The sequence below is a fragment of the Rhinolophus sinicus genome, linkage group LG14, assembly GCF_036562045.2.
Source record: "Rhinolophus sinicus isolate RSC01 linkage group LG14, ASM3656204v1, whole genome shotgun sequence".
In the NCBI taxonomy this organism is placed as follows: Eukaryota; Metazoa; Chordata; class Mammalia; order Chiroptera; family Rhinolophidae; genus Rhinolophus; species Rhinolophus sinicus.
The window spans coordinates 17,262,358-17,289,827 of record NC_133763.1 but is presented as its reverse complement, the minus strand read 5'-3'; the positions used below and the strand labels follow the sequence as shown (position 1 = coordinate 17,289,827).

At 40.5% G+C, this 27,470-nt stretch overlaps 1 protein-coding gene across 5 annotated transcripts in view; it reads left to right on the top strand.

Annotated features, from left to right (window-relative positions):
* LOC141568564 (uncharacterized) overlaps positions 1 to 27,470 on the top strand; it is a 56,456-nt gene that overhangs the window by 15,195 nt on the left and 13,791 nt on the right. Inside the window, exons 1-4 of one of the 5 annotated variants that reach the window (XM_074318802.1) lie at positions 843 to 1,055; positions 1,732 to 1,938; positions 2,380 to 9,079; positions 24,027 to 24,125. In XM_074318802.1, coding sequence (XP_074174903.1) covers positions 9,070 to 9,079; positions 24,027 to 24,125 — 109 coding nt within the window. In that variant the 5' untranslated portion in view covers positions 843 to 1,055; positions 1,732 to 1,938; positions 2,380 to 9,069. Of the gene's footprint in view, positions 1 to 842; positions 1,056 to 1,731; positions 1,939 to 2,379; positions 9,080 to 18,525; positions 18,925 to 24,026; positions 24,126 to 27,470 lie in introns of those variants that run through there. The other 4 variants (XM_074318801.1, XM_074318805.1, XM_074318803.1 and 1 more) reach the window with 4 other exon arrangements.

Genomic DNA, 27,470 nt, shown 5'->3' with positions numbered 1-27,470 from the left:
CCCTCTTTCCCCCCACCATTCACATGTTGAATTCCGAACCCCCAGTGCCTCAGAATGTCACTGAGGTTGCAGATAGGGTCTCTAAAGAGGTAATTACATTGAAATGAAGTCGTTAAGGTGGACCCTACTCCAGTATGACTGGTGTCTGTATAAGAAGAGATTGGGACACAGACACCAACAGAAGAAAGGCCATCTGAAGACACAGGGAGAAGAAGGTGGCCATCTGCAAGCAAAGAGGAGAGGCCTCAGATGGAACCAACCCTCGTGACACTTGATCTTGGACTAGTAACCTCCAGAACTGTGAGAAAATGGATTTCTGTTGTCTATGCCACCCAGCCTGTGGTGCTGCGTTATGGCAGCCCTACCAGCGTAATACAGTAACTTTCTCAAGGCTACACCCCGGGGAGACCTGATGATAGAACCCGTGTTTTCAATGTAGACCTCATAATTTTTCTAAATATGTTTCAAGTAATGTATCTAACATTAGTTAATATCATGAAAAGACATGCTTTAAAATATAAAGCTCCTTTCCTATTTATAACATATTTACCAGAATTGAAAAACAAAACAAAACAAAACAAACAAACAAAAAACAAGAAACATCACTCCCAAACTTGACTTTGTGCTACATTGGGGTCCAGTTATATCTTAGGTGAGCTGTGAAATTTTCAAAACAGAACTTACTCATTTTTTTTTTTTTAATTAAAGAGGAAAAAACAACTATGCAAAACAGCTTTTGGTTTTTAGGGGCAGAAGGCAGGTTTCAGGAAATCAAACAAACAATAAGTTTTGGAAATTCCCCTTAGCGTGGGGCTTTCTGACCCAGAGTAGGGGTGGGAAGCCTCTCCCAGAAGTGGAACAGTTTTCATTTTCCCAAAGGATTGAAACCCTGGGCATGGGGAAGGCTGGGGCAGGATAGTCCGCCAAGGGGAGGCCTGTGAGGAATGGGGCAGAGCTTTTTGGTCTCCTTTTCCCAACTGAGAGGAGCCTGGAATAGAAACAGGGCGAGTGGGTAGGCTTGGGGACAGCCCAGACTTGGCCATTCCCCAGGGGAGGTAGGTGACCTACTGGTTGGTCTTGATCTACTGGTTAGAAATGCTTGCTTTAGAGTATCTTACTCAACTGTGTATTTTGCGTTGTTGGAAAGGTGGAAGGTAATGGCAATTGGAGACTTGCTCTCACTCTGTTGTTCTCTGGCCTGCTATGGAGCTCTGCATTAATACATTAACACAGACACCCCAAACATAGGGAGTGAAGTTTGGTGTTTCAGGGCACATCTGGCCTTTTAATACCTTAAGAAATTTATCTCATTACTTAGATTTTTTTTTTCTAGTTTATAAAAAGCTACATTAGCCCAGTTTCCTGGTTTCAGTGGTTAGACACAGCTCACAGCTTTTCTAAATTTTTGCTGGGTTAGTCTTAGCCACTACTTTATTGGTTTCTTTCTAAAATCTACCTGGAAATGACAAAAGAATGGTAAACAACAGTTTCTGCTGCATTTACGTAGATTTCAACAGAACTTAAATAAAGGATTCAATATGGGGTCAAGGTAAAAAAATGCGATCAAGGTGGCAAGTCTGATTGAGCTATGACCTTGCATGTAATCAATAGGCCGTTTCCCTTTGGTCATGCAGAACCGACTTCTATGTACTTTTTTCCCCCCCAGCAAAAGCAGTTGCCTAATGATATTAAAATTTTAATTGATTATGCTGGATGTTCTGCAAATTGAAGGAGCCGACCTCAGACTCACGCAACCCAGCCGCCCTCCAGCCGCCATTGAATGTGGACGCCACACCGATAAGCAAATGCTGCCACCTACAGGAGAGAGTGGGGATGTGCGCAGCCAAAGCTGTCTATTCTCAGCCTTCTCTTCTCGGTCTCCAACTCACTGGTTTCCATGACTTTTGCTTCTGCCCACTTCTCCATATGATTCAAAAGGTAAGAATCTGTATTTATTTGAATTTCTTGGTTTTGTTTAAGACTACAAAACGAAACCCCATATTCTGTAGGAAAAATTTTTCTTTGTAAGGGATCTTCAGATTCTCTAAGACCCATTTATCATAAATAAGACATACATATCGAAAGGAGAGCTTTGAGAGAATGATTTGTTAGATACAGTGTCTGAACTAGCAATGCAAACACTCTATACTTTTCTTTAGATTTTTTTTCCCCTCCTCTTCTATCAGCATGTGATTCAATAATGCTTCTCACCGTAAAATGTCACTTAATAAGACTTAAATCGTGCTCACTAGCCTGAATTTAGGAAGTGGACAGTGGCCAGCAAACTCCATGTTTGGTTAGTGCTATTAGAAAGTGTGTCCATCTGTTGAATTAAAATGTGTTAATGTGTTGAGCATTGGGCCTGGCTCTGTGTTTTAGAATGACACAGAGAAAGCGGATTCCGTCTCTTACACGACACTGCTTCACACGTATGAAGAAGTCATCACAGCTCCCAGGGCTTTGTCCCTTAGTCTGAAGAGCCTGGCTTCCTAGACTTGATTTCTACCTCCTCAGCCACCCGGCCGCCTGCTTCTCTGGATGGGACCGTTCGTCACTGGTTGTCTCCACCAGCATTGTACTGTCATCCTTAGTGTCGGTAGCAGGCCCACCTGGCAGTGATGGACAGCATAACCTATGTTCTGCAAACCCTGCTTCCTGTTCGCTCCAACTCAGACATCAACTTGACCAGCAAGAAGAGCTCTTCACACAGTGGGAGGGCTCTGAGGCCGCTATTTACAGGTTTATGTAGCTGTTTGGGAGAAGCGCTGTGAGTGGGATTATGTTTGATGAGCTCTCACAGTCCTGTGCCTTTTTGTCCTCAGAAACTAGCAAGGACAGCATGGGTCGCTGTTGTACTCCTGGGAGTATCTGATCCACGTTGCTTGTGCGTTTCTACAGGGTTGTGTGAGCGTAGGCTGTTTTCTGGAGCAAGAAGAGAAAGTTCTCTATGTTGCAGTCTGTGCCATTTATAACGTTGTGGACGAGGCCCTTACTCTCCGGGATCCCGTCTCTCCTTTTGGCACCCAGCGCCTCTTATTTTGGAAGACCTTTTCTTCACGGTTGAACTCAAGGTCATCTGCTCTCTCTCTCTTCCCCGCTGAGAAACTTGTGCTGGATGCGGGGTGGGATCCACTATCATGTATGTTGGGGTGGTCTTAATTAATAGGCCAGGTACTCTGCTTTATGATTCTGGGCTGTGTTTAAGTCTTCTCTGTAATTTGAAAAAGGTTTTTTCCTTCGTTGAAGGGATGTCAAGAATCCATGATCATGTGGGAGAAGGGTTTGGGGCCAGTGGTTCTTCTTGATGTCCTTAAAAGTTCCCCAAAAGGTCTATCTTAAAAGAGCTCAGAGTGTGGAGGTGAGAATCACCTGTGTGGTGTAGGTTATCCCACATCAGAGCAGTGACCACCTCCTCAGGGTGATAGTGGCCCTAACTGTGCATTACCCACACTGGATATGAGGTCTCTGCTCATGAGACAAGTTCGTTAATGTGATCAGATTAAAGTTCCCTATTAGGGAAAATGATGCATATTTGAATACTCGTTCTATGCTGTGTCTGAGTTCTGGTTACTGTGGCATTGGGGGTTCACTCAGACCAACGCTTCTGCTAGACCTTTTAATTATGCATAATAACCATTGCCCTTTGTTCTTCTGTGTCTTTCATCCAAAGCTCAAAGTGCTCTTCAAGCTTTATTAACTCATTAATCCTTGCAACACTCCTGGGAGGCAGATCGGAGGCAGGGTGATTAGCCCATTTCCCAGACAGGGACATAGAGGCACAGAGGATTTCAGCAACTTCCCCCTGTTTGCATGAGTCAGAGGTGGGTGAGAACAGAACCTACTCAGGTGCCACCCCCAGTCTGCCTCTCTGAACCTCCCCTCCTCCCAGAGGTGAAAGCCAGTAGCAGTTGGATCGGGAATTGTCTCTACCTGTCTTTTGAATGTCAGTGTGGAGCAACAAATGGAACATCTTGCCAAAAAACAAGGCCCCAAATATGTTTTTTCTTGAAATGTAAAATCTATGCTCTTTAAGGGAAAAGAGATAAGCATGGTAATCACCTAAATAAAATAAATTCAGATAATCCCTTAGATAGAACTCCAAAGTCCTCAAAATCTTCTAATATAGACCGCTACACTTTTCTGACACAGAATCAGGAAATTCCATTTGACCAAGCAGAAATGAAACTTGAACTTCACAAAGGTTAGGATTCAGTTTGAAACTGAGAAGTACTAACATCTGTCTTTTAAGTTTGACAAACAACCTTTTCTCCTTGGTTTCACTTGAATGCAGGCTGGTTTCACGTGGACTTCATTGTTGTTTTAGTTGTTCCTCGGGGAGGGGGTTGCCGTGTGACCTGGGTGGGTGTCAAAGGAAATAGTTAATGTCCACAGAGCCCCTGAAAGCCTGGAACCTGGGGTCAAAGGACTCCAGAGACCGGCTTGAAAGGCAGAGTGACAAATTCAATGGAAAGTCATGAGCCTTCTTGGGCCACTGTCTTTGTTTATTATTCATTTATTTATTCAACAAATATTTATTGAATGTCTACTATATGCCAGTCACTGGCTGGGTGCAAGCTATTCTAAGATGAATAAGACATAATCCTCATCTTTCAGGAGTTTGCAATCAAGGAACAAAGATAAACAAGCAAACAAATAATTATTATCTAAAGTAGTGAGTAATCATGGGGATATTTACAAAGTCTAATCAGGGCAAATTAGCTTGAATGGCTCAGAGAACTTTTCCAACAGGCATCTCTTGACTACCACACGGAGGATGAGTCTGAAGGATGAGAAGGAGTTTGCCAAGGGGATCGGTGAGGCTAAACTTTCAAGGGTTATTCATTTGCTCCAAGTTTGTTATTAAGACTGACAGCATCATTTAAGCAGCAGCAAGCAGTTACTGAATTCCTAATAAGTGCAAACGACTATTCTGGGCTACTGGGGATGCAAAGAGACACTGGGAACGATTCTGGTCCTCAGGCAAATTGTAATCTGTTTAAGATAACAGGAGAAGCTTTAAAGGACAAATAGCAATAAAATGTGATGTATTGTTAATGCCATTTATGCCATTTAAGAACTCCGACAATAAATACAATAGAAATCCAGAGAAAAGAACATGGTAAATTAAAAATGCTAGCATTCGGGATACTTATGGTGGAGATGGAAAACTGAGTTGGGCCTGAAATGAGAGTCTGTGGTATTTAGGTAAGAGGTCTAGGAGAGATTCTAGGTAGAGGAGAGATAGAGAGAGAGAGGAAAGAGGTGGGGCAAGTTGAGTGTATCAAACACAGACCATTTGGCTAGAACTCAGGGCTTCTGTAGAAGACAAATGGGACACAAACAGGGAAAGACAGGGCAGGGCTGTTTATGCTCAATGAATGTGATGCTTGCAATGCGTCTTCCCCTTATGATGCCAACAAGCCCAACCATCACTTGACTCTTTCTCACCAAGCTCTGCTCTCAGACCTCAGCTCCAGGCTAGGAAGGTTGGGCTTTGATTTTACAGAATTGGGAGCATCCAAAGACATTTGATTAGGCAAGTCTAACGCTAAGGATGAGGACGGGTTGCCAGTGGATGGACATGTCAAACAGAAGTAGCTTAAACAAGAAAAAGGTTTCTTTCTCTCTCATGTAGAAGTCTGGAAGCAGATTGTCCAACATTCGGGGACCCAGGCTTCTGTTCTCTTGTTACACCACCACTTTGCAAACCTCCCATTGCCAAGGCCACCTTGTGGTTTAAGTAGGCACTGAAGGTGGAGCCGTATGTCCACACCCCTGCCAGCAGGAAGCAAGCAGGTTGGAAAATAGAAAGTACACTCCCTTTTATAAGGAGAGATTTTGCACATTGCACATACCACTCCTGCTTCTCTTTCGTTTTCCAGAACTTAGTTGTGTGGCCCCACCTCGCTACAGGGGAGGGTGGCAAGTGTCGTGTTTATCAGACCACCACAGCTTCCTGAGGAAGCAAGGAAAGTGAGTACTAAGGGGCATCTAGCAGTCTCTGTCACCATGGTGAGATAACATTTTTAAAGAGTTAATAAATATAGTTATTTGAAAAACACACAATATTTTGGTGAACGGGTGAATTACTCACAAGTCTCCAGTTTTGCTCAGGGCAATGGGAAAAGTAAGCGGAAAGTAAGCCTGAAACATTGAGATACCCTCGGCACCTCCTTTTTCATCCTCCAATATTGTTAATCCCAGTGAATCCCACTGCATGTGCTTGGATGACCAAGGATGAATCTACTCTAAAATAAAGGGTCTTTTCTGAAATGCTTTCTTAGAATGACAGAATTTACCTGGAAAAATGGACTTGTGAATATTTGCTTAGGGAAGGCAACTTGCCTAACGATGAACACGACTCGCAATGCATTGTGAGGCACTGGTCCTTGGGACTGTTAATCGCTATTTTGTTACTCACTATTTTGTGGCAAAAATAACACAAATGAAGGAAGCGACTGGTCTAAATTAGTGACTACATCCCAGCACTGGACATTACACCATACCTTTAAACACTGTCCTAAAATGTTCTGGTACTCTGGAGAAGTTAGTTTTCTCCACAAAAAAACTTTAGAAAGGCACAACTTTTAAGTCACGACTTTTTAAAAAAATTATTTCTTTTTTTCAAAAACAGCATGAGATATCATTCATGTAATATGCAATTCACCCATTTAAGTGTACAATCAATGGTTTTTAGTATATTCACAGAGTTGTACATCCATTTGCATAATCAATATTAGAAAATTTTCATCGCTCCAAAAGGAAACCTCACATTCTCTAGCTGTCACTCCTCAATCGCTCCTATGTTCCTCTTCCAGTCCTTTTGCTTATCGTGGACATTTAGTATAGATAAGGATCCTTTTGACTTGATTCTTTTATTTACATAACGTTTTCAAGGTTCATTCATGATGTAGCATGTACCTGTGCTTCACTTCTGTTTATTGTGGAATATTTTATTGTATAGATACACCACATTTTATTTATCCATTCATCTGTAGATAGATATGTGGGTTGTTTTTATTTTTTGGCTATTATGAATAATGCTTTTATGAACATATGTGTACAAATATTTGTGTGCACCTAAGTTTTCATTTCTCTTCAGTATATACCTAAGGAGTGGGATTGCTGGATCATACGGTTACATGACCATATGAGATCTGACAATTAAGTTTGTGAACACGTTGCAACGCTGCTGCTAACCGTTTTTGATATCAGAGGGATTATTCATCATGACCTGGTACCAACTGGACAAACAGTTAACCAAGTTTATAATTTGGAAGTGCTGAAAAGACTGTGTGAAAAGCTTAGACCAAATGACCTGAACTTTCCACCAACAATTCATGGCTCTTGCATCACGATAATGCACCAGCTCACACGGCACTGTCTGTGAGGGAGTTTTTAGCCAATAAACAAATAACTGTATTGGAACTCCCTCCCTACTCACCTGATCTGGACCCCAATGACTTCTTTCTTTACCTAAAGATAAAGGAAATATTGAAAGGAAGACATTTTGATGACATTCAGGACATCAAGGTTATATGACAACAGCTCTGATGGCCATTCCAGAAAAAGAGTTCCAAAATTGCTTTGAAAGGTGAACTAGGTGCTGGCGTTGGTGCATAGCTTCCCAAGGGGAGGACTTTGAAGTGACTGTAGTGATATTCAGCAATGAGGTATGTAGCACTTTTTCTAGGATGAGTTCGCGAACTTAATTGTCTGACCTCGTATGTTTAAACACTTGAGAAACTGCCAGATTGTTTTCCAATGTATCTGCATCATTTTACTTTCCTACCACTAGAGCATGAAGGCTCCAATTTCTATATATCCTCACCGACACGTTTTGATTCTAGCCATCCTAGTGGGTGTAAACTGGTATATAATTGTTGATTTGATTTACATTTCCCTGATGGCTAATAATATTTATCATTTTGTGTGGTTTTTGGCCGTTTGTATATTTTCTATGGAAAAATGTCTGTTTGGATTCTTTACTCCCTTTTTAAAAACTGAGTTGTCTTTTTATTATTGAGTTATAATAATTGTTTATATATATTCAATACAAATCCCTCATCAGACATATTATTTTATCCTATTCTTGCCAATTTCTGTAAAGAAGTCTGCTGGAATTTTTATAGGGATTGGCTCGAATCTGTAGATCAATTTGGGGAGTATTGCCATCTTAACGATAATCTCATATGCTCGTAAGTCTTCCAATCCATGCACATGGAATGCCTTTTCATTTATTTAGTTCTTTACTAACTCCTGCCAATAATATTTTGTAATTTTCAAAGTTTTACACTTATTTTGGTAATATATCTAAGTATTTTATTTTTGTTGATGCTATTGAAGTAGAATTGTTTTCTTAATTTCTTTTGTTTTTTATCAATGCCATTTTATAGAAGTACAATTGATCTTTTTATATTTCCTTGTGTCCTGCCACTTTGCTGAACTTATTCATTAGTTCTAATAGTTTTTAGTGGATTCCTTCGGATTTTCTATATACCAGATCATGTCGTCTACAAATAGAGATAGTTTCACTTCCTCTTTACCAATCTGGGTGCCTTTATTTAATTTTCTTGCCTAGCTGACTAGGCTAGAAATTATAATTTTTTGATAAAATATCAGGGATCACAGTGACAAGCCCCATGCCACTCCAAAGCTCTTTACTCCTAAATGCCATCACTGGGTTGGGCTTTCCTCTGGGATTTACTGATAGGCCCCAAAGGGAAAATCTGTTAGGAAAATGGGAAAAGGGGAAAGGGAAAGAGAAAAGAAAGAGAAGCAACAAGAGGGATAGAAAGCGGAAGAAGGTAGTTGGAGGAGGAGGAGAAGGAAAAGGGCAGAAAAAACCAAGAGCTGGCTCTGTGCTGAAGTTTGCCTCTCTGAGCTCTGGAGGGACAGTAGTAACAGAAGTGCAGTTGTTAGGTTTTATGCCCTGCCTGCCCACCATCAGGAGAGGCAGGCCATGACGCTAGAGCTGAGTAAAAGCTTTCATTTCCTTTATGTAAAAGAAGGACATCAAATTCTCATGCCGGATGGGCTGCTTTAGAGAAACTCGCCTCAAGCTGGCGAATGACTTCATGTAAGTGTCCGAGGAGAGGGTGGTGATGCTGTCTTGTCAGTAACTTTGGGCCAGGACTGGAAGGTGAAGCATCCTTGGTGCTGCTGCTCTTCCTTGGCCATTGGTGACAATCTGCTTGTACGTGAGGGATAGCAATGGAAAGGTAACCATGGAGGAATACATTTCAATCTAAACAGCCATACTGCAAACGCTGTTCTTTGCTGAGGACCGAAGGTAGCCACAAGGATTACTGATTTACGATTACTTTGTCCGGTCTCTGGGGGAGGGTGCTTGTTTCAAATTGGATAATCCAAGGGCAGTTGGATCCAGAAAAAGATTGGTATCAAAAGAAGTATGGTTTTTCAGAGGCTCTGAGGTTATAAGTAAATATTCTTGGGGTACGTGACTTTTTAAAGAGAACTAATCAGAAAATGCACATGTCAGAGGCTGTGAACCGTGCCACTCCTGGAATAACAAAAGGCACACAGGACCCTTAAGGAAATGGGCTGGCTTAGAATTATGAATCACTGAGCCCATTTCTTTTAGTGATTAATGATGAATCACTGTTTTAACTTGGGATGAAATAATAGGCTGCATCTCAGGAGCTCCATTAATCATCATAAGAATTAGGCTTGTGCCAATCCATTACTGCAGAGTCGACATGTGCTGAACAGTTGAGTAGAATTTGAGGAAGGGGTGAACTTTAGGCAAGGGCTGGCTTAGAAGAATGCAAACATTAGGGGTCTATTCTCTTCTGGATGGGTGGGGATTTATGAGTGGGGAGTAGGTCTTTTCTATCGTCCCTCGTCTGGACTCCTCCTCCAGAAGCTTAACAAAACACCAACTACAAAGTCTTTTGGCTTTTTGGTATTCAACGCGTGATACAATGGATAACCAACATATATCATAAAATCTGATACTTTTATCTGTTTTCCACTTTGCATGCTTCATGTATTCAGAAAGTGATTAACAATCTACTGAACACTTGGATTTCAGCGGGCATGAAAGTAAGCAAATCCAGCCCATTGCTCTTTGAAGAGCAAATCCAGCTTTGTAAAGTTTCTGCTTTTCTAAAAACTTCTTACTATAGATAATGAAAAGTCGAGCTGTGGGCAGCAGAAGGAAGAAACTCAGTCCATACACATGAGAAGTCCGGCTGGATTCATCGTCTGGCCAACTCCAAAGCTCTTGAGCTGAAAAGAAAGCTTAAATAGTTGTTCCAAGAGATTTAAATTGATGTGCTTCAGAGATATGTAGAAAGCATGTCTTGCAGTGGCCAGCAGTGCTGGGAAATCCAAGAGAATATCACGTAGTTCTTAACTCCATCATATGTGCTGTTACTGTGGGAAAAAAAACTCACCCAAACTACAAAAACGATATATAGTTATGTCTTTATGTTATTAGCTCTAGTAAGCTTTAAGAATACTGGAGCACATTCAGATCATCATTTGGAAACTTGGCTTATCCTGTAGAATACAGATTTTCTTTTGGAGGGGGTCAACTCAAAAACATATGGATTTTTGAAGGAAAACAAAGGATTGGATCAGAATTTTAAAGTTTTAGTTTCATTTGATTTTAAAAGACTCTTACAGAGATATTTTTAAAATATAGATTTTTCTTTTTCTTTTTTTTAAATTAAAGTTTATTAGGGTGACAATTGTTAGAGATTTTTCTTAAAGTAACGTTCATCAGTACTTATAGGAAGGAAAAAGAATAAAAGGAATTTGGAAACAAACTTGAATCACTTAGATGTACATAGCTTATACATTCACACATACATACACACATGCACACAATTTTGCATAAAGCTTCTATGATTGAAATTGAATAGCTTCTCAACTGATTTCTCTGACCCCAGGCTCTTCTTCATTCAATGTGTTTTCCATACCTAGCAGGGAGAACTTCTTACAACAGAGAATGTATCTGATGCCGCCTTACTCAAAACTCCAGTGAGGGAATATGAATGGTTCCCACCTCGCAGGGCCTGGGCATCTGAGAGCATAGCAGTGGAGGATGAAACTAAGGTGGCTGTGCTTGGCCAGGGTCACTGAAACCCATCTACACACCAACCACCATCTGTGCCCTGAATAAGGCCTTACACATGCTTACAGAGACTGTGGAAGCCTAAAACAAGAAAAAATCCTGGGAACGGGCTTTCAGACACAGGCTGGGCGTGAGGGAGACACACAGTAAGGGTGGGAGGATTAGAGATCACAGGACATTAAAACTACAACTATTTTCATGTAGGAGGTCAGAGAACATTTTTTCTTTTAAACTTTATAAAGGGATCTTCATACTCCAAAAAATTAGGAATCAGCAGCTGTAGGGTAAAGTACAAACTTGTCCTGGAGCACGTGACCCATCGCAACCCAACTTGATCCACTGGACCTGTTGAGTCCAATTCCTCCAGTCTGCACTCTTTCTGCCTTTTACGCCAGCTCTCTGTCTGCTCCCAGGGTTCTCCTGGAAGCAGTCGTGATTCTCCCAGCACAGGTTTGTTTTGCCTTCTTCTGCTGTTCCGTCTTAGCACTTGCGTAGTCTTATATACTAGAGTATTTTCCATATCACACAACCACTGTTTGCCTGCCTGTCTCCCTTGTCTCTCCTTTCTCCTTGAGTCCCTCCTTTGACCAGTTCCCCAGAGGAGTAGGGATCCTCTGTAGGCTCCTGATTCGGGTTTGTTTTATTGAACTACATTTTTAGTATAAAGCCCAGTGCCTGAATTCAAAAGTGGTAGGGGAAGGCTATAAACGGAACTCTCTAAAAAAACAAACAGCACACAAACAGAAGTCAACGATGGGGGGGTGGCTGGCTGTCAGTCTTTACAGCCAAATACCAGATTTTCAAAAGTGTTGAAGACAGGGCACCCAGGAAAGAAAGCTTGCCATTTAAAAAGCACTTAGAGAGAAGGCTAAAGCAGACTGTGGAAGCCTACACAAGAAAAAACAATCCTGGGAACGGCTTTCAGAGTCAGGCTGGGCGTGAGGGAGACACAATAAGGGTGGGAGGATTAGAGATTAGGAAACAGCACTGAGCCCAGGCCTGCACCAGGCACCGCGGGAGTTGCTGGCACCTCCACTCAGGCTGTGGATGGTGCTGGGGCGTTGGAGCCCTGGGCAAGTTGACAAGCAGCCCGGGTTCAGGAGGCTTGGACCGGCTGTGCAGAGGCACTTGTTCACATGGAGACGCCTGATTTTGTTCCCCAACCAAAGGAGACACAGCTATTGACATTTTACAGGGTAATCTCCCGGGTACAGAAATTTATAGATAAGAATCAGCCTGACTCTGCTTTAAGGGGCTTACTGTTACATTGAGAAGATAAGACCCGGCTTCTTATCTCTGGGTGCCTGGAGGCAAGCAGAGGGCCAGGTACTCAGGGCCTGTGATAGTGTCCTTGAAGGAGGGCTCAGGACTTGATTGTCCTGAGTCTGTGAGAAGGTCTTCCCAGAAGGATGGATGGAAGCAGGCCAAGTGCCTCTCTCCCTCATTCCCTCATGTGCATGTCCTGATGGGTTTTGGTCACTTCCATAAGCTGTATCCTTGTTACCTTGATGGAGAAAGCAGAAGAGATAAAAAGTAGGAGGGCAAGTGGGACCCATACAGGCTGATCTGCAAATTAGAAAGAGTGAGAAATGATCTATCTAAAGACCAGGCAGAATTCAGGTCAGAAGACGTCTTTTCCACAGCCAAACTCAATTTAATGATATTCCTTTTATTTTTTTTAAGATTTTTTTTTATTGGGGAAGGGAACAGGACTTTATTGGGGTACAGTGTGCACTTCCAGGACTTTTTTTTTTTCCAAGTCAAGTTGTTGTCCTTTCAATCATAGTTGTGGAGGGTGCCATTCAGCTTCAAGTTGTTGTCCTTTCAGTCTTAGTTGTGGAGGGTGCAGCTCAGCTCCAGGTTCAGTTGCCGTTTTCTAGTTGCAGGGGGCACAGCCCACCATCCCTTGCAGGAGTCGAACTGGCAACCTTGTGGTTGAGAGCCTGCGCTCCAACCAATTGAGCCATCCAGGAGCTCAGAGGCAGCTCAGCTCAAGGTGCCCTGTTCAATTTTAGTTGCAGGGGGCGCTGTCCACCATCCCAAGTGGGAGTCGAGGAATCGAACTGGCAACCTTGTGGTTGAGAGCCCACTGGCCCATGTGGGAATTGAACTGGCAGACTTCGGAGTTAGGAGCATGGAGCTCCAACTGCCTGAGCCACTGGGCCGGCCCTAATGATATTCTTGATCTATGAGGACTCATCTGGAGCTGGTAGATGGTCCTTTGTGAAGACAAGTATGGCTGCCTTTTCTCCTGCATCTCCCATGCTTAGCACAGCATTCTTATGCACAGGTATGTTGTTTGCCGAATTGAACTTAAATGCCACTTGAGCCACTTTGGAAATACTATCCCCATTCTTTGCAGTTTTCAAACTTCAAGTTATTGTCTTTTCCTTTGAATTGAGTGAAACTGTGAACCAACTTGTTTATATGCCCTCTGGTTATTTATAAGCTGAAATTTAATTTGTTAAACAAATGTTTATTTTTATTTATTTTTATTTTTTTAATTAAAGTTTATTGGGGTGACAATTGTTAGTAAAGTTACATAGATTTCAGGTGTACAATTCTGTACATCATCCATAAATCACATTGTGTGTTCACCACCCAGAGTCAGTTCTCCTTCCATCACCATATATTTGATCCCCTTTACCCTCATCTACCACCCCCCTCCCCCTTTACCCTCTGGTAACCACTAAACTATTGTCTGTGTCTATGAGTTTTTGTTTCTCATTTATTTTTATTTTTTTTGTTTGTTTTGGTTTATATACCACATATCTGTGAAATCATATGGTTCTCTGCTTTTTCTGTCTGACTTATTTCGCTTAGCATTATAATCTCAAGATCCATCCATGTTGTCACAAATGGTCCTATTTCATCTTTTCTTACCGCAAAATAGTATTCCATTGTGTATATATACCACAACTTCTTTATCCATTCATCTATTGAAGGACATTTTGGTTGTTTCCATGTCTTGGCCACCGTAAATAAAGCTGCAATGAACATCGGAGCACACGTGTTTTTATGAATAAATGTTTTCAAATTTTTTTGGTAGATACCCAGGAGTGGGATTGCTGGATCATACGATAAGTCTATTCATAATTTTTTGAGGAACCTCCACACTGCCTTCCATAGTGTCTGCACCAGTCTGCATTCCCACCAACAGTGTATAAGGGTTCCTTTTTCTCCACAGCCTCTCCAACACTTGTTACTATTTGTCTTGTTGATGATAGCCATTCTAACAAATGTTTATTGAATGCTTCCTCTATACAAGGCATTGTTCCAAGGAACAAAACAGATCAGAGTTTCTGCTCTTTTGGCTTTTATATTCAGTGCAACAAAAAAAATCTGCTGTATTAGTTGCAAGTATACCGTAATAGCTAAATTTCTCCTTTATGTCAAAAGGAGTTCGACACTTGATTGATACTTTTCTATGCCATTCATTTCATTATTGTTGACTACTTAGTGTATTTGTGATTGTGGTATCCAAAACTCTAAATGGCTCCATAGATCTCTAATCTATTCCAATCTCTGTTCTCTCTCTCTCTCTCTCTCTCTCTCTCTCTCTCTGTCTATATATACACACACTGAGATAAAGAAAGGGCGAAAGGGACATATATTATTACCCGTGTAAGCCTAAGTAACACTATTAGATCTTCCAAGAAATCTTTAAAACCCAACCAAGCTAAATATGAATCCTAATGCAGGGTTGGTATTTTCTTCTGACTTTATTTTTCCTTTACAGCTGCAACCCTTTCAGCTGGATGTGTCCTTGTCTATCTATTATTACAAAGCTTAGCCCTGAGTTTGGGGCTCACCATTTTAGAAGGTTCTTTTTTCTTTACTGGGAGGCAGCCTAAGGGCGTTTGTTTCCACTTCGACCCTGCTCCTTCAGTTTGCTCATCCCTCTTGGTTTGAAGCCATGTTGCCTAAAGCAGGAACGGAAAGAGCCCGAGCTGCAGGTTTAGAGAGCGTTTTACTTTGTGTGATGCCTGTTTGGAGGGAAAGGGGTGAGCAGAGATTTTCCCCATCTCTTTTAGGAGTCACATAAGTCATTTTCTTTTTTTTTTTTTTTTTTTTTTTTTTTTTTTTTTTTTATTAAATTTATTGAGGTGACAGTTGTTAGTAAAATTACATAGATTTCAGGTGTACAATGGCTGAGGACCTCATGTGACAAGGCAGAGTGACCTGAGGGGTCCCACTCAGAGTGGCTGGTGGAGGCTGTGTGCACTCTGGCTGGGGGTCATATTGGGTCCAATTCTGCTTCTTCCAGTTATTTCTGTGTGACCTCCCACTGTCCTATATTTTGTAATATGAGGAAACTAGTACTGCTCTTACAGAGTTGTTCCCAAGTCTAAATGAAGAAATGTCCATAAGAGAGCCTGGCACCTGTGAAATATTGGTGTGGATGATGTTTGGGGCCCACTTGGGTTGCCCAATTAAGCAACTGAAAATACAGAATGCCCAATTAAGGTAAAATTTCAGATGAACAACTTTTTCGTTATAGAATACATAAATATAACATAAACTATAAAAATGATGTAATATAAATATTATATGTTAAAATCAATGTATTCATATTTCAGTATAAATATTGTATGGGACATACTTATAGTCAAAAAATTATTCTTCGTTTCATCTGAAATTCAAATTTAGTTTGAGGCAACACTAGCCCTGCCTCTTCCCCTCACTGCGCCTGTCTACCCACTCCCAGCTGTCATGAGTCTCGGCTGCTAATGGCCCCCAGCTGCCCCTCTCTCATGGCCTTGGCTGAAAGGTATATTGGGGGGGCTTGGGAGTGGGGGTGCCTCGCGTGGGAAATTAAGGTTTCTCTCCTCCTCCCTCCAGTGGGGGCAGCCTGTGCCTTGACTGACTGACAGGAAGCACAAAAGGCTGGCCCCCCTTTCTCAAGGAGGGCCTCCATCTGTGTGCAGTGTGTGCTGGAGAGCTGCACTACGGGGATGGGCCGAGCCACGTTCCAGCCACCACCACCTCCTGCACCTTTCTCTCCCCTGCTCTTTCTTGCTTCTGCCTCTCTCCTTCTGAGGCCAATTTCTCAATCATTTCTCAAGAATCCGTCTCAAGCCCTGTCTTCGTTGAAAACCAATCTAAGACGGCTATCAGTGAATGTGGATTTCCCACCTTTCTATAATTAAAAAACTGTGAAGATCTGTAAAAATAAGTAGACTTTTTTTCTGAAAAAAAGTAGTGCTGCTTAAGAGAATGTATTCCAATATTAGTATACAGCTTTTGCTGCACAAAAAATTAGAAAATTCACAAATGTAACATCATAATACTTTGTCAGATTATTAAAATTCCCTGTGTAATGATGGTTCACCACAAAAGCAAGATGCTCTTCTTCCTCCAAAGCCACTCTCATTTTCTCAAGAGAAGGATGATGATGCGGAATTTACTTCTGATATAGACAGATATGTTGGATGTGTGTTATCCTTCAGATTTGGCATGGACATATTGGGAGCGGAAAAAGAAACACCAAACAGCATCCATTTGTGGTTTCATCTTTTACATTTAAGCTGTAATTCAATTGAAATTTCTTTTAGTTAGCAAGCTGTTCTATCTATTTGTATTGATCATTTTCACATTGATTTGAATGCTACCTTTTAATCTGTTTACTTATGCATGGGTCGATTTCTGGTCTTCTGTTCTATAAATCTTTCTGCCTAGCTCTGATACACTGTTTTTAATTACTGTGGCTTTAAAGCATACTTTTTTTAGTAATGGGAAAATAAGTCTCCCCTCATTATCCTTCTTTCTGTTTTTCGTTTTTCAGTTTTTTTAAAGTTATATATTCATTTATATATATTCAAATATATTCATTTATATATTCAAATATATATTTATTTATATATTTATATATAGTTATATTTATAAAATTGTATATAAAAAGTTTTTTGGCAGTTATGTATTCATTCTATCAAATACATTTAAAAATAAGTTTTATAGATTTCAAAATATTTCCTTGAAATTTTTATTGATGTTTATTAAATTTATAGATTATTTTGCAAAGATTTGGCATTTGTTTTTGCCATAAGATTTCTTCAGTTAGTAAAGTCCTCTTTTAGTAAACTCAGTTTGTAGTGAACTAAAGTTTCTTCAAATCAGTACTGCAGATTTCTTTTTAAATGTCACCTAGATATTTTATGGTGTTTTTTTTTTTTTTTTTTTACTATTATGAATAAGCTCTTCTCTTCATTATAGTTCAAATGACTTTGCAGAGAAGCAAAGGGAGGAAATAAACATAATCTACGATCCCACCACCTAGTGTGACCACCATTATTATTTTAGTGTAAAGTTCTCAATGCCACACACACACACACACACACACACACACACCCCGAGTCCATATATTATTCCTCTGAGCATTCCTGAATTCTTAGAATAAAACCTACTTGATCATGGTGTATTAGTCTCATTAATGTACGGTTGGTTAAATTTGCTAACACTGCATTTCTATCATAGATAAGAATTGACCTATTCTTTTCTCTCTTTTTTTCAGTATTTTTGTTGCAAGATTTTATATCTCTGCTATGTTAATCAAACAATCAAGAAGCTTCCCACATTTTTTTAAACTTTGGGAGAATTCAAATAGGAAGAGAGAGAGCTTTTTCCTTAACTACCTGAAAGAATTAGCCAATTAGAGCCTTGTAAGTCAATGCTACCTATGTAAAAGGGAGTAGAAACAAGATGCTTGGGCCTCACTTGTTCAAAAGATTTGGATCAGGGATAAGTACAAGAAGGCCTAAAAAGTCTGACAGGTGGAAGAAAATGAGAAATCTGTTGAACCCCAGATTGGTAAAGCAACAGAAACAAAAAAGCATTGTTTGGAGTTTGACCTCGCGTTTGGTTCCTTATGCCATGGGTAATAGGTGACACTGCGCTACCTCTGTGAGTTTCCCTTTTTAATCTGTAAAATGGGGAGAAATCTTTTCTATTTTTAAGGAGTGATAACTGATCAAGATGCTTGTGTGGGAATCATTGGGAGGCTCTGGACTCAGGCAGTAAGTTTGGGACGCCTAGCTGCAGAGAGCAGTGAAATTCGGGAAGATATTTCTCCTCTTTCTGCATGGAGTGCTGCCCTGTTCTGGCACCTGGAGAATTAGCAGTTGTGGGAGTGTGGGGTAGAGGGTGAAGCGCTGGTGGGGGTGTGTGGTGATAACACAGCCCCCACAGTGGTTACAGCTCACAGGAGCAGCCTTTAGCTCAGTGAGAAGTGGAATAAGGCAGGTGCTCCTGGGTGACTGGGTTTACAACTTGGCTCCTGAGCACATGGGGACATCTCTGAGGATCTCTAGAAATACATTGGAGGAGGGTTGTGGGATGATGTGGGGGGCCAGAGGCCTTTGTGAGCAGCAAAATAAGAATAGGCAGTTTGGGGTAACATAGTAAAAGTGACCTTGTTTATATCCACAAGCTGCTGAGCCCTGGGGAACATCCAGATGAAACAAACATCATTTTGAGTGGTGCAGAGGAGTCAAACTTCACTGAGAGCAAAAGTGAAGACGATAATTTGTGAGGTGGGTGATGGTAGGCAAAACCACAGGGAAAAAGCCTACCTCCAACTTGAACCTGCTAATTCAATCTGCAGGAAGGCAGCCTCTTGGTGTATTATCCGGGAAATGCAGCTGCCCATACTTCTCTCCATCTATGCAAAAGAGACAAAAGACCGAAAACAAGTTGGCTTCAGGAAGTTGTTCATGAAAGCCAGTCCATGCAGCATATCACCTCCTGGAAGGGACGCCCCTGCTTAGGACCCTGCGTCAGTGCCTCCGCTCTCCCCCACGGATCCCAGCTCCCATGGTGACATTCCCGTGAGTGGGGAAGGTGGTGGTATGGCCAGTGAATTTGGTTTCAGGAACTAAGCAATTATTTGGCACATTTTGACAATAGATAGTTCTGAAAGCCCTTTCCAATCTCAATGTTTGTTCTATAATTTGTATGAGAGTTTAAAGTGCTAATTCTTAAAGTTTTAATTCTTATCCATATAGAAAGCTAACTTATCCCAAACTGTACATTTCAAAAGTTATCAAGTAAGAAAAAAAGAAAGAAAGAAGCCAACCAAAACACTGAAGGGCTCTGGTATCTAAAAGAGCCATTCAACAACTAGTCGACAACTACTGTATTTCCCCGAATATTAGGCCTAGCTGGATAATCAGCTCTAATGTGGCTTTTGGAGCAAAAATTAATATAAGACCTGGTCTTATTTTTCTATAATGTAAGACTTATATAGTATAATATAATATAATATAATATAATATAATATAATATAATATAATATAATATAATATAATATAATATGGTATAATACCGGGTCTTATATTAATTTTTGCTCCAAAAGGTGCATTAGAGCTGATTGTCCGGCTAGGTCTTATTTTTGGGGAAACACAGTATATTTATTCTTTATTTCAGGGATCAGCCAACTTTTTTGGTAAAGAGCCAGGTGGTAAATATTTTAGGTTTTGTGGGCCTGTAGCAACTACTTGTGTTTCAGAAGCTGTCACAGGTGATACATAAATGAATGACCATGGTGTGTTCCAGTAAAGCTTTATTTATAGATAATGAAATTTGAATTTCATGTAACTTTCACAAGTCATGAAATATTCTTCTTCTTGTGTTTCTTTTCAATTATTAAAAAGTGTAAAACCATTCTTAGCTTGCAGGCCACACCAAAACAGGTGACTGACCACCAAAACTGTTTGCCATCCCTTGGTAGGATCAACCCCACCCATAGGAATAACATTCAATGCAGAAAGAGCTTGATGTGAATTCAGTAAAGCATCATTCAAGCAAGTTGCCCAGAAAGTCGTCTGAATTTTGAACTAACAGGGCCTTGTACACAAACGCTCTTAGATAGTGGCTTTAACAGAAATGATGTAAGGAAAGACCATATTGCTAAATGAAACACGCTTGCAGTGAATGGTTCAAAAGGAAAAAAAAAATCAACGATCAAGTAGTTTTTTGTACTGACAAACTTAATGTTTATCAGTAAAAGAAATTTCTGCCCCCTTGAGCAGCATGTTGAAATTATCACCTAATATATTGTTCTAAGGTTTAAAAAAAAAAAAAGGTTGCACATGAAACATGTATTTGCCAAGAGTTCTAGAATAGCCAAAAGAATTCTTGGTATAGGAAAGATCATACAAATATTACAAGAAAGTGAAGAATATTCTTAAGTTAGTGAATAGTTCGTGCAACTCGATGTTAAGGAACCAACAAACAAAAATAAAAACCAAAAGCTTCCAATGGCTTCAATTAGTGTAAGACAGCACTGGAAGATATGAAAAATCTCTTCATACTCTTAAAAACACCATGCAATTTTCTGGGCTGTCATTTTCAACCATAAGGTGCATTAAAGCTGGACTTGGCAAGTTACTAAAACGACTGTACAATGTTTTCCCAGCAGACAGTTTTGGAAGCAGTGCTTTGTAGAGGAGACATTCAAACACAGTGTTTCAGGGTACAGGCTTTGAAAGGACAGAGCCCTTGGGCCCAAAATGCAGTTCTGATATACTTACTCATGTATGACTTTGGATGAATTACTCTAACTTATTAGTAAAATGGGGCTGATAATAGCTATTTTTTTCACCATCATCATGAACCTAAATGAGATACTCTGAGCAAAATATTTAGTCCAACGTCTAACATATGGAAAGGGTTAGGAAAAGGGGCAGCTTTCATTATTTCAACTATTAGCTTTATTTTGTGTGTGTGTGTGTGTGTGTGTGTGTGTGTGTGTGTTGAAACATGTTCTAGGAAGCTATGTGTCTCATGGCTGAAACGTGTGTCTCATGGCACTCACAGATGGATATAGACACGTCTGGGAAATAAAACCATCATCTAGATTTTGTAATTGTGTTTCAACCCATCCGGTTTTTGTAGAAGAGTCCAAACTTGAATGAACAGATACCGTGGGCTGTGAAATCAAAGTGAGATGCTGAGCATTTCAAGTATGTTCTTTGCTGACTGTCAAAGCAAACTGTACACAAAAACGGCAGGGCAGATTGTAATGGCAACATGCCCACCCACACGCAGACATTAATGCAGTCGGATGTACATTCTAAGGCTTAGGCTTGTTTAAAGTGGCACAAAATAGAAATTCTTGAAAGTCATAGAGGAATAAAGAGATGCATGAATGTGTGTAAGCTATTTGTAGTGGAAGTGTTTCCTTCCAGAAGAAAAGAATGCCAGTTAAGAAGACACTGAAACACAACAGCATGACTCAACACAGTGGAAGGTAAAGGGTCAGAAGTAATTGAGGCATTAAAGTTCCCATACATAAAACAAACACACAAATAAAAAAACGCGCACTGAACTGAACTTGGTGAAACATCTCCTCTGGGTTTAACTACAAAACCCTCTGAATAGTCGACGACCTCTTTCTTCATCTGTAGCTATATCTGTTTCAGTCTATTGCTGGTAGACGTGACTTACAAAAATGACCCAGCTTAAATGAGCTGATTTGGTTATTCTGCAGCTGCTTCTGGTTATAAGTGCACAGCAGAGTAAAGAGAAAGACTGAGCATTATAAAGATATTGGTAGGGTTTTGTCCAGAGCTCCTGCTACGGCAAACTTCTTGGATGACAGCAACAAGTAGACACCATCATCGCCACTGGCAGAAACAGGGCACTAAGTAATAACCACACACAGAATCCTTGTAACTGTTGCAAAACTCCGAGTTTCTTGGGCACTCAGGCCAGGAATAATGGCCTGCTAGGGAGTATGAGAGGCACGTGTTTTTTTTGCCAACCCTGTGGCAAGTCTTTGCAAATTTGGCTTTTGTCTCCCCTTACTTCTTATTGAATCCTAGCCATCCGTTACGTGGAAACCATAGGCCCAGATTAAGAAGAAACAAAGCCCAGGAAACTGAAAAATGAGAGATCATGTAAAAGTGTGAAGTTGGTCTTTTGAATTTTCAGAAGGTGAGGCTGACATACTTCCTGAGATGAAAGCTGCCTTGGACCAGCTTCAGCCCTTTCCCAGCTTTCTGCTCCTTTGATGGAAGAAAATGCTTAACTCTGGGATGACTTTAAGGACAGGAAATGTAACGTTCTGTGTTCAGTGGTGATGGTCATGGTTTCTTCGGTTTTCATGTTTTTTGCCATCTTTTCATAAACTGGTCAAAACGAAAGAGGTATCTTGTACTTTAAAAAGTTTTATAGTTTGCGTTCTCCCTTTCTAGAAAACATTAAAACATTTTAAAGTAAATTCAATCAGTAACTTTGTACTATTGTGAAGTCACCTCCTTTCCTGGTTTAGAGTAAAAATTATTGTGACTTTTTTTTTTTTTTTTTAAGATTTTATTGGGGAAGGGGAACAGGACTTTATTGGGGGACAGTGTGTACTTCCAGGCCTTCTTTTTTTTTTTCCAAGTCAAGTAGTTGTCCTTTCAATCTTAGTTGTGGAGGGCGCAGCTCAGCTCCAGGTCCAGTTGCCGTTGCTAGTTGCAGAAGGCACAGCCCACCATCCCTTGCGGGAGTCAAACTGGCAACCTTGTGGTTGAGAGGACGCATTCCAACCAACTGAGCCATCCAGGAGCTCAGTGGCAACTCAGTTCAAGGTGCTGTATTCAATTTTAGTTGCAGGGGGTGCAGCCCACCATCCCTTGCGGAACTCGAGGAGTTGAACTGGCAACCTTGTGGTTGAGAGCTCACTGGCCCATGTGGGAATCGAACCGGCAGCCTTCAGAGTTAGGAGCACGGAGCTTTAACCGCCTGAGCCACTGGGCCGGCCCTATTGTGACTTTTTATGACCCAAAGAAAGTTACAACAAATGCATTTTTGTGCTATTAAGCTAAAAAGTATATGGACTAACTAGATTTCAAATTGTTCCCCAGATATCCATTTTTAAAAAAGGAAGGTTTTGGAGAAAAATTTTAAAGTATTAAAATATTTTTCAATGGTTTCAAAATAACAGGAACGACGTATTCTCTTCTTCATTATTAGTTAACAGGAAACTTTGCTCCAAAAAATTGAGGAAGAATATGCCATGCTGGTTTGAGTCATTCTCTCATAGTTTTAAAATTTCAGATCAATGTGTGTTCATGGATTAAACCCAGTGAAGGGATGGCCGGGCGGGTATCAGTGACCTCAGCTCTCTTGGGCAGGCCAGTGTTGGCTTCTACTTGAACTTCAGCTGGCGTGTTGACACTACTCCTCTGCATTCTCTTAGGAAGACTGATAATCAGACCAGACAAAAAGAGAGCTTGAGCAAGAGGAACGGGGAGAGGCAATTGCTTCTCCTTTCCTTTAGCACCAAACACGCAGAAAAAAGAACGGGCTCTCATTTAAAGAGGTTTAAAAATGTTTTATTCTTGCACAAGAAAGGCACAGAGGCAAAAAGACTCCTATTTTGAAAGCACAAGCTTATCTATCTTAAAAGAAAAAAAGAAATGGATGAGAATGAATGGTTCAAAAAGTCACTGAAAGTACGAAAATATCCATATGGTTAAGAGGCAACAGGATCACTGTCCTTTGTGGTTATACTTTCACGTTGAAACCTTTGCAAAAGAACAACACTCCAAAATTCCAAATCACTGAGTGAGTTTTAAAACAATGGTTCAAATGAAAGCAACGAATGCATAAATAAACAACGGGATTTAGGAGGTCTTAGAAAACATGCAAAGCACTTCATATGAGATTCCATGATTAGTTACTGATTGTTTCCTGGTATGGAGTGGATCATCTCCAAAGTAATCACTTATGTGACTGGGCTGGATTGCATTTCTTTGTTTTAAAGCTGGTTTGTGTATGTCTACCCAAGGCCTTCATTTCTTATAAACCGAGCATGCTATTGTCATATGTTTGATCAAAATTTGTTATTTTTAACAGCTCCTTTATCTTGTCCCCTTTCTAGGTAATCTTGTCTGTTTTCTCTAAGACATTGAATTGTGACATATTACTGTTGTTCTTTCAGACCCTTTAATGAAAGCACCAGACTCTGGCACTTACCAGCTTGTGGTTTTTTGGAAGCTGCGTATGACTGCTGAAGCTCAAATTCTTCATCTGTTAGAAGGTCAGGCATTCATGCACTCATTGCTTAAAAAATTATGGAATGTCCTCTAGATGTTGGGTGTCGGACATGTCAAGACAAATACCACACAGTCTTATTATTAACTATATTATTAACCCGCATGGATTATGCTGTAGTGGAGAGACACATGGAAATGCCTTACATGCCCTGAAGTCACGTAAGTGCCTCCTGTACCAGGTGAGGATGGGGGATGGTGGTGATCAGTTCTACTGGGGGACAGGAGGAGCTGGGAACATCAGAGGACATTGAGAGAGGACAGTGAATGATGTGTGTGAAAGTCCTTTGCTGCTAATAGTAGCAAACTATCATCTGGCACTTACTATATGTGAGGCACTGGGCTGGGCGCTTGAGGAATATTTCATCTCTTCTTAACACACCTCTTTGGTAGTTACTATTCAGCAGCTTGCCCAAGGTCACACACTCAATATGACAACTTCAAGATTTTTACCGTAGGCAATAGCCCTGGCTTTTGGCTCTACCTCAAATCATTGTCTTCCCTTTGGTTTGGTGTTATAGACACTCAGTATTTGTCTGCCTCTGGGATGGTGGCCACTGCATCTACGGTTGTGATGGTGTCTGGGGATGGGGTGAGGGCTGGGTGGCAGAACAGGGTACGCCACGAGGCTGCCAGGCTAAGAGTCAGGTTTTACTCATAAGAGGTTACTCAAAACTAAAACTAAAAAAAAATGACATAAATTTAGTTCCTCATTTTGGTTTGTCTCTTTCAGATTATATTTCTTTTTTTCACTTGGTTCAAGTTGACTGAAAAAGACTTTGTGACTTAAAAATTTTCCCTTGAAGCTTAAAAGAGCAGTGGTTAACATAATAGAGGCAAATGGACTCTCACTCGTGGGAGGGTTAAACAGACAGACAACACATTTTCATCTATTGTTTAAATTCAGTCCGAAGGGACTTTCTAATCTCAAGAACTCTATTGTTTTAGTTCAGGGTCAGAACAATTTCCTACTTAGTACACAGGAAGATTTTCTGTGAGGGAATTTTAAAAAGAGATATGCAAATATGCTGAGGAGATTAATAGGAAGACACAGCTATGAGACACACAAAATGAAATGCCATGACAGATAATATATTTTAGTTTGACTTTTCCACAACATTATATAAATGCTCTTAATTAATATTAAAACAACAATTAGTGAGAAATAGCCTTGTTGGGTTGATAAATGGAGCAGTCTTTTTCAAGGACATTTTTTTTTTTTTGATTCCAAAAGTTATATAGTTTATTCTGGAAGACTTGGAAATAAATGATAAGTATACAAAGAAATGAAAATCACCTCTGTATCTTTACGCTCTCCAAGTTACCCTTAGAGACCCATCATGAACTTTGCGGAGGTGTGTCTTGCTGTGCTGGCTGGCACTGGTCGCAGACTGACTTCTCTATTTCTGTTCACACGCACACACATATATGAGTAGTGCCTGGCACATAATGGTCAGTCTGTTTGCCATTGTTGTAACTAGAATTGCTATATATGTTATTGTTTTACAAAATTGGAACCACAAAGTATATCAGTTTTGTATCCAGCTAACAGTATTAAAGAATTATTAAAATAATCATATAGGTTATAATGTGATAATGCAATCATATAGGTTGCATTGCAAGAGCCAGAAGCCCTGGCTCATTTAATTTGAAGTCCAGGGAAAAGCTCCCTGTTTTGCACGGCCAAATCCAGGGGCTCATTGTTTTTTCTCTCTCTTCCTCTCATTTTTCAGCTCAGCTTGTTTCTGTCTTTTGTTTGCACGTTGGATTTATTCTCTTTCTTCACACAGCCTTCTTCTAAATTGCTGCAAAGTCCTGCCATTGCCATTCCTACCATTCCTGGTCCCCAAACAGAGAATGTTTGTCTGCCTTTCCTTCTGAGTTCAACAAGTAGCACCCAGACCTCCAATCGGCCCAGCTTGGGTCACATGTTCATCCTGAACAAATCACTGGGCCCCGGGGGATGTGACTCCACGATTGACTTGGGATCTTTTCTCCTCCTGCAGGGTGGGACTGGGGAGGCTGGTGGGCTTGAAATAAGCATGGTGACTTCACCACCGCAAAGGACCACACAACTGGGGAAGGAGCTTCCACCTCTCCCCCTCTGCCCCTGTTCCCCCCAAACTGGAGAGTTGCTAAGCATACTGGGCGAACAAAAACCTCAGCAACCAGAGTCATCTCTCTCAGTTTAAAAAAAACAAAACGAAAAACAAAACCCAGCTCGGCTTAGAATGAAACCTCAGGTTTATATGTTTTAGGATAAAAAGCTATCTATAAGGTAGAGAAAACACGAAATGACTTTATTTTTCATTAATTTTTAACTGGAATAGGCCTGATGATCTCTTACGGAATGTGGTACATTTATTTGATGGCACACTGAGTGTTCTGAGCTGAGTGTCAGTCACTGAGCTCTACTACACTTTAGGACTTGCAGATTTGTCTTTCATCATACGTTCCAATTGGGTATTCAGTATCAGGCAGCATCCTTGCGAAGTCCAAACAAGTATCCCCTCACTGCCCTTCATTATTTTTTTGAGGTGAACAGTCTGTTCTATAAACCATGTAAAAGCAATTACTTTTAGCATTCTTTGTAACAAAAAACAACTGTCACTATTAGAGGACCGTTCCAATTAGAGGATAAGATGGGAGCTACCTATTCTTTAGGTTACTGCCAGCAGGGCTAAAAATAATGCTTATGGGATGGGTTTAGATACACATAGAAGATCTAGAAAGCAGCAAGAGTGGGGAGAAGAGTGGTTATTTTGAAAACTCATTGAAAAGTGGTTATTTTGAAACTAGCTGCTCTGGAGTGTTCAGTTGATTGATTTCATTCATTTTTTTAAACAAGATTTTTGGTGTCAGCATAACTGAATACCTGATTTTTTGAGTTCTTACTGCATATGATTACCTAACTTCCTAAAGCTGTTTCCAAGTAGTGATACCAGATGTATACACAGGTATATCCAGGTCTGGGAGAATTATTATGACCCTACTTGTTGTAGGAAGTCTTTTAGGCAGTGAGGGGTAAGGCCTGACTTGTTCCATAGACGTGTGGGTTAGGATTTACTCTTCATGGTCTTTCAGCTGTTTTCAAATAAATTACTGCATAATCTCTTTTTCACTACGAACTGGCTGCAGAGTTGGGTCTGTTTAATTTATCTTCATCATTTATGCTTTTTCTGAAGTCTTTTCCTCCATGTGTAGGGTTCTTGCCTTCCTATTCTTTTTTTCTAAGAACTGTTCCATTTTATTTTTTTGAAAGCCTCATGGCACATCCAGTGTTTGCATAGTTGATCTCCCCTTTGTTCACATTGACCTCAGTGAGTTGTGTT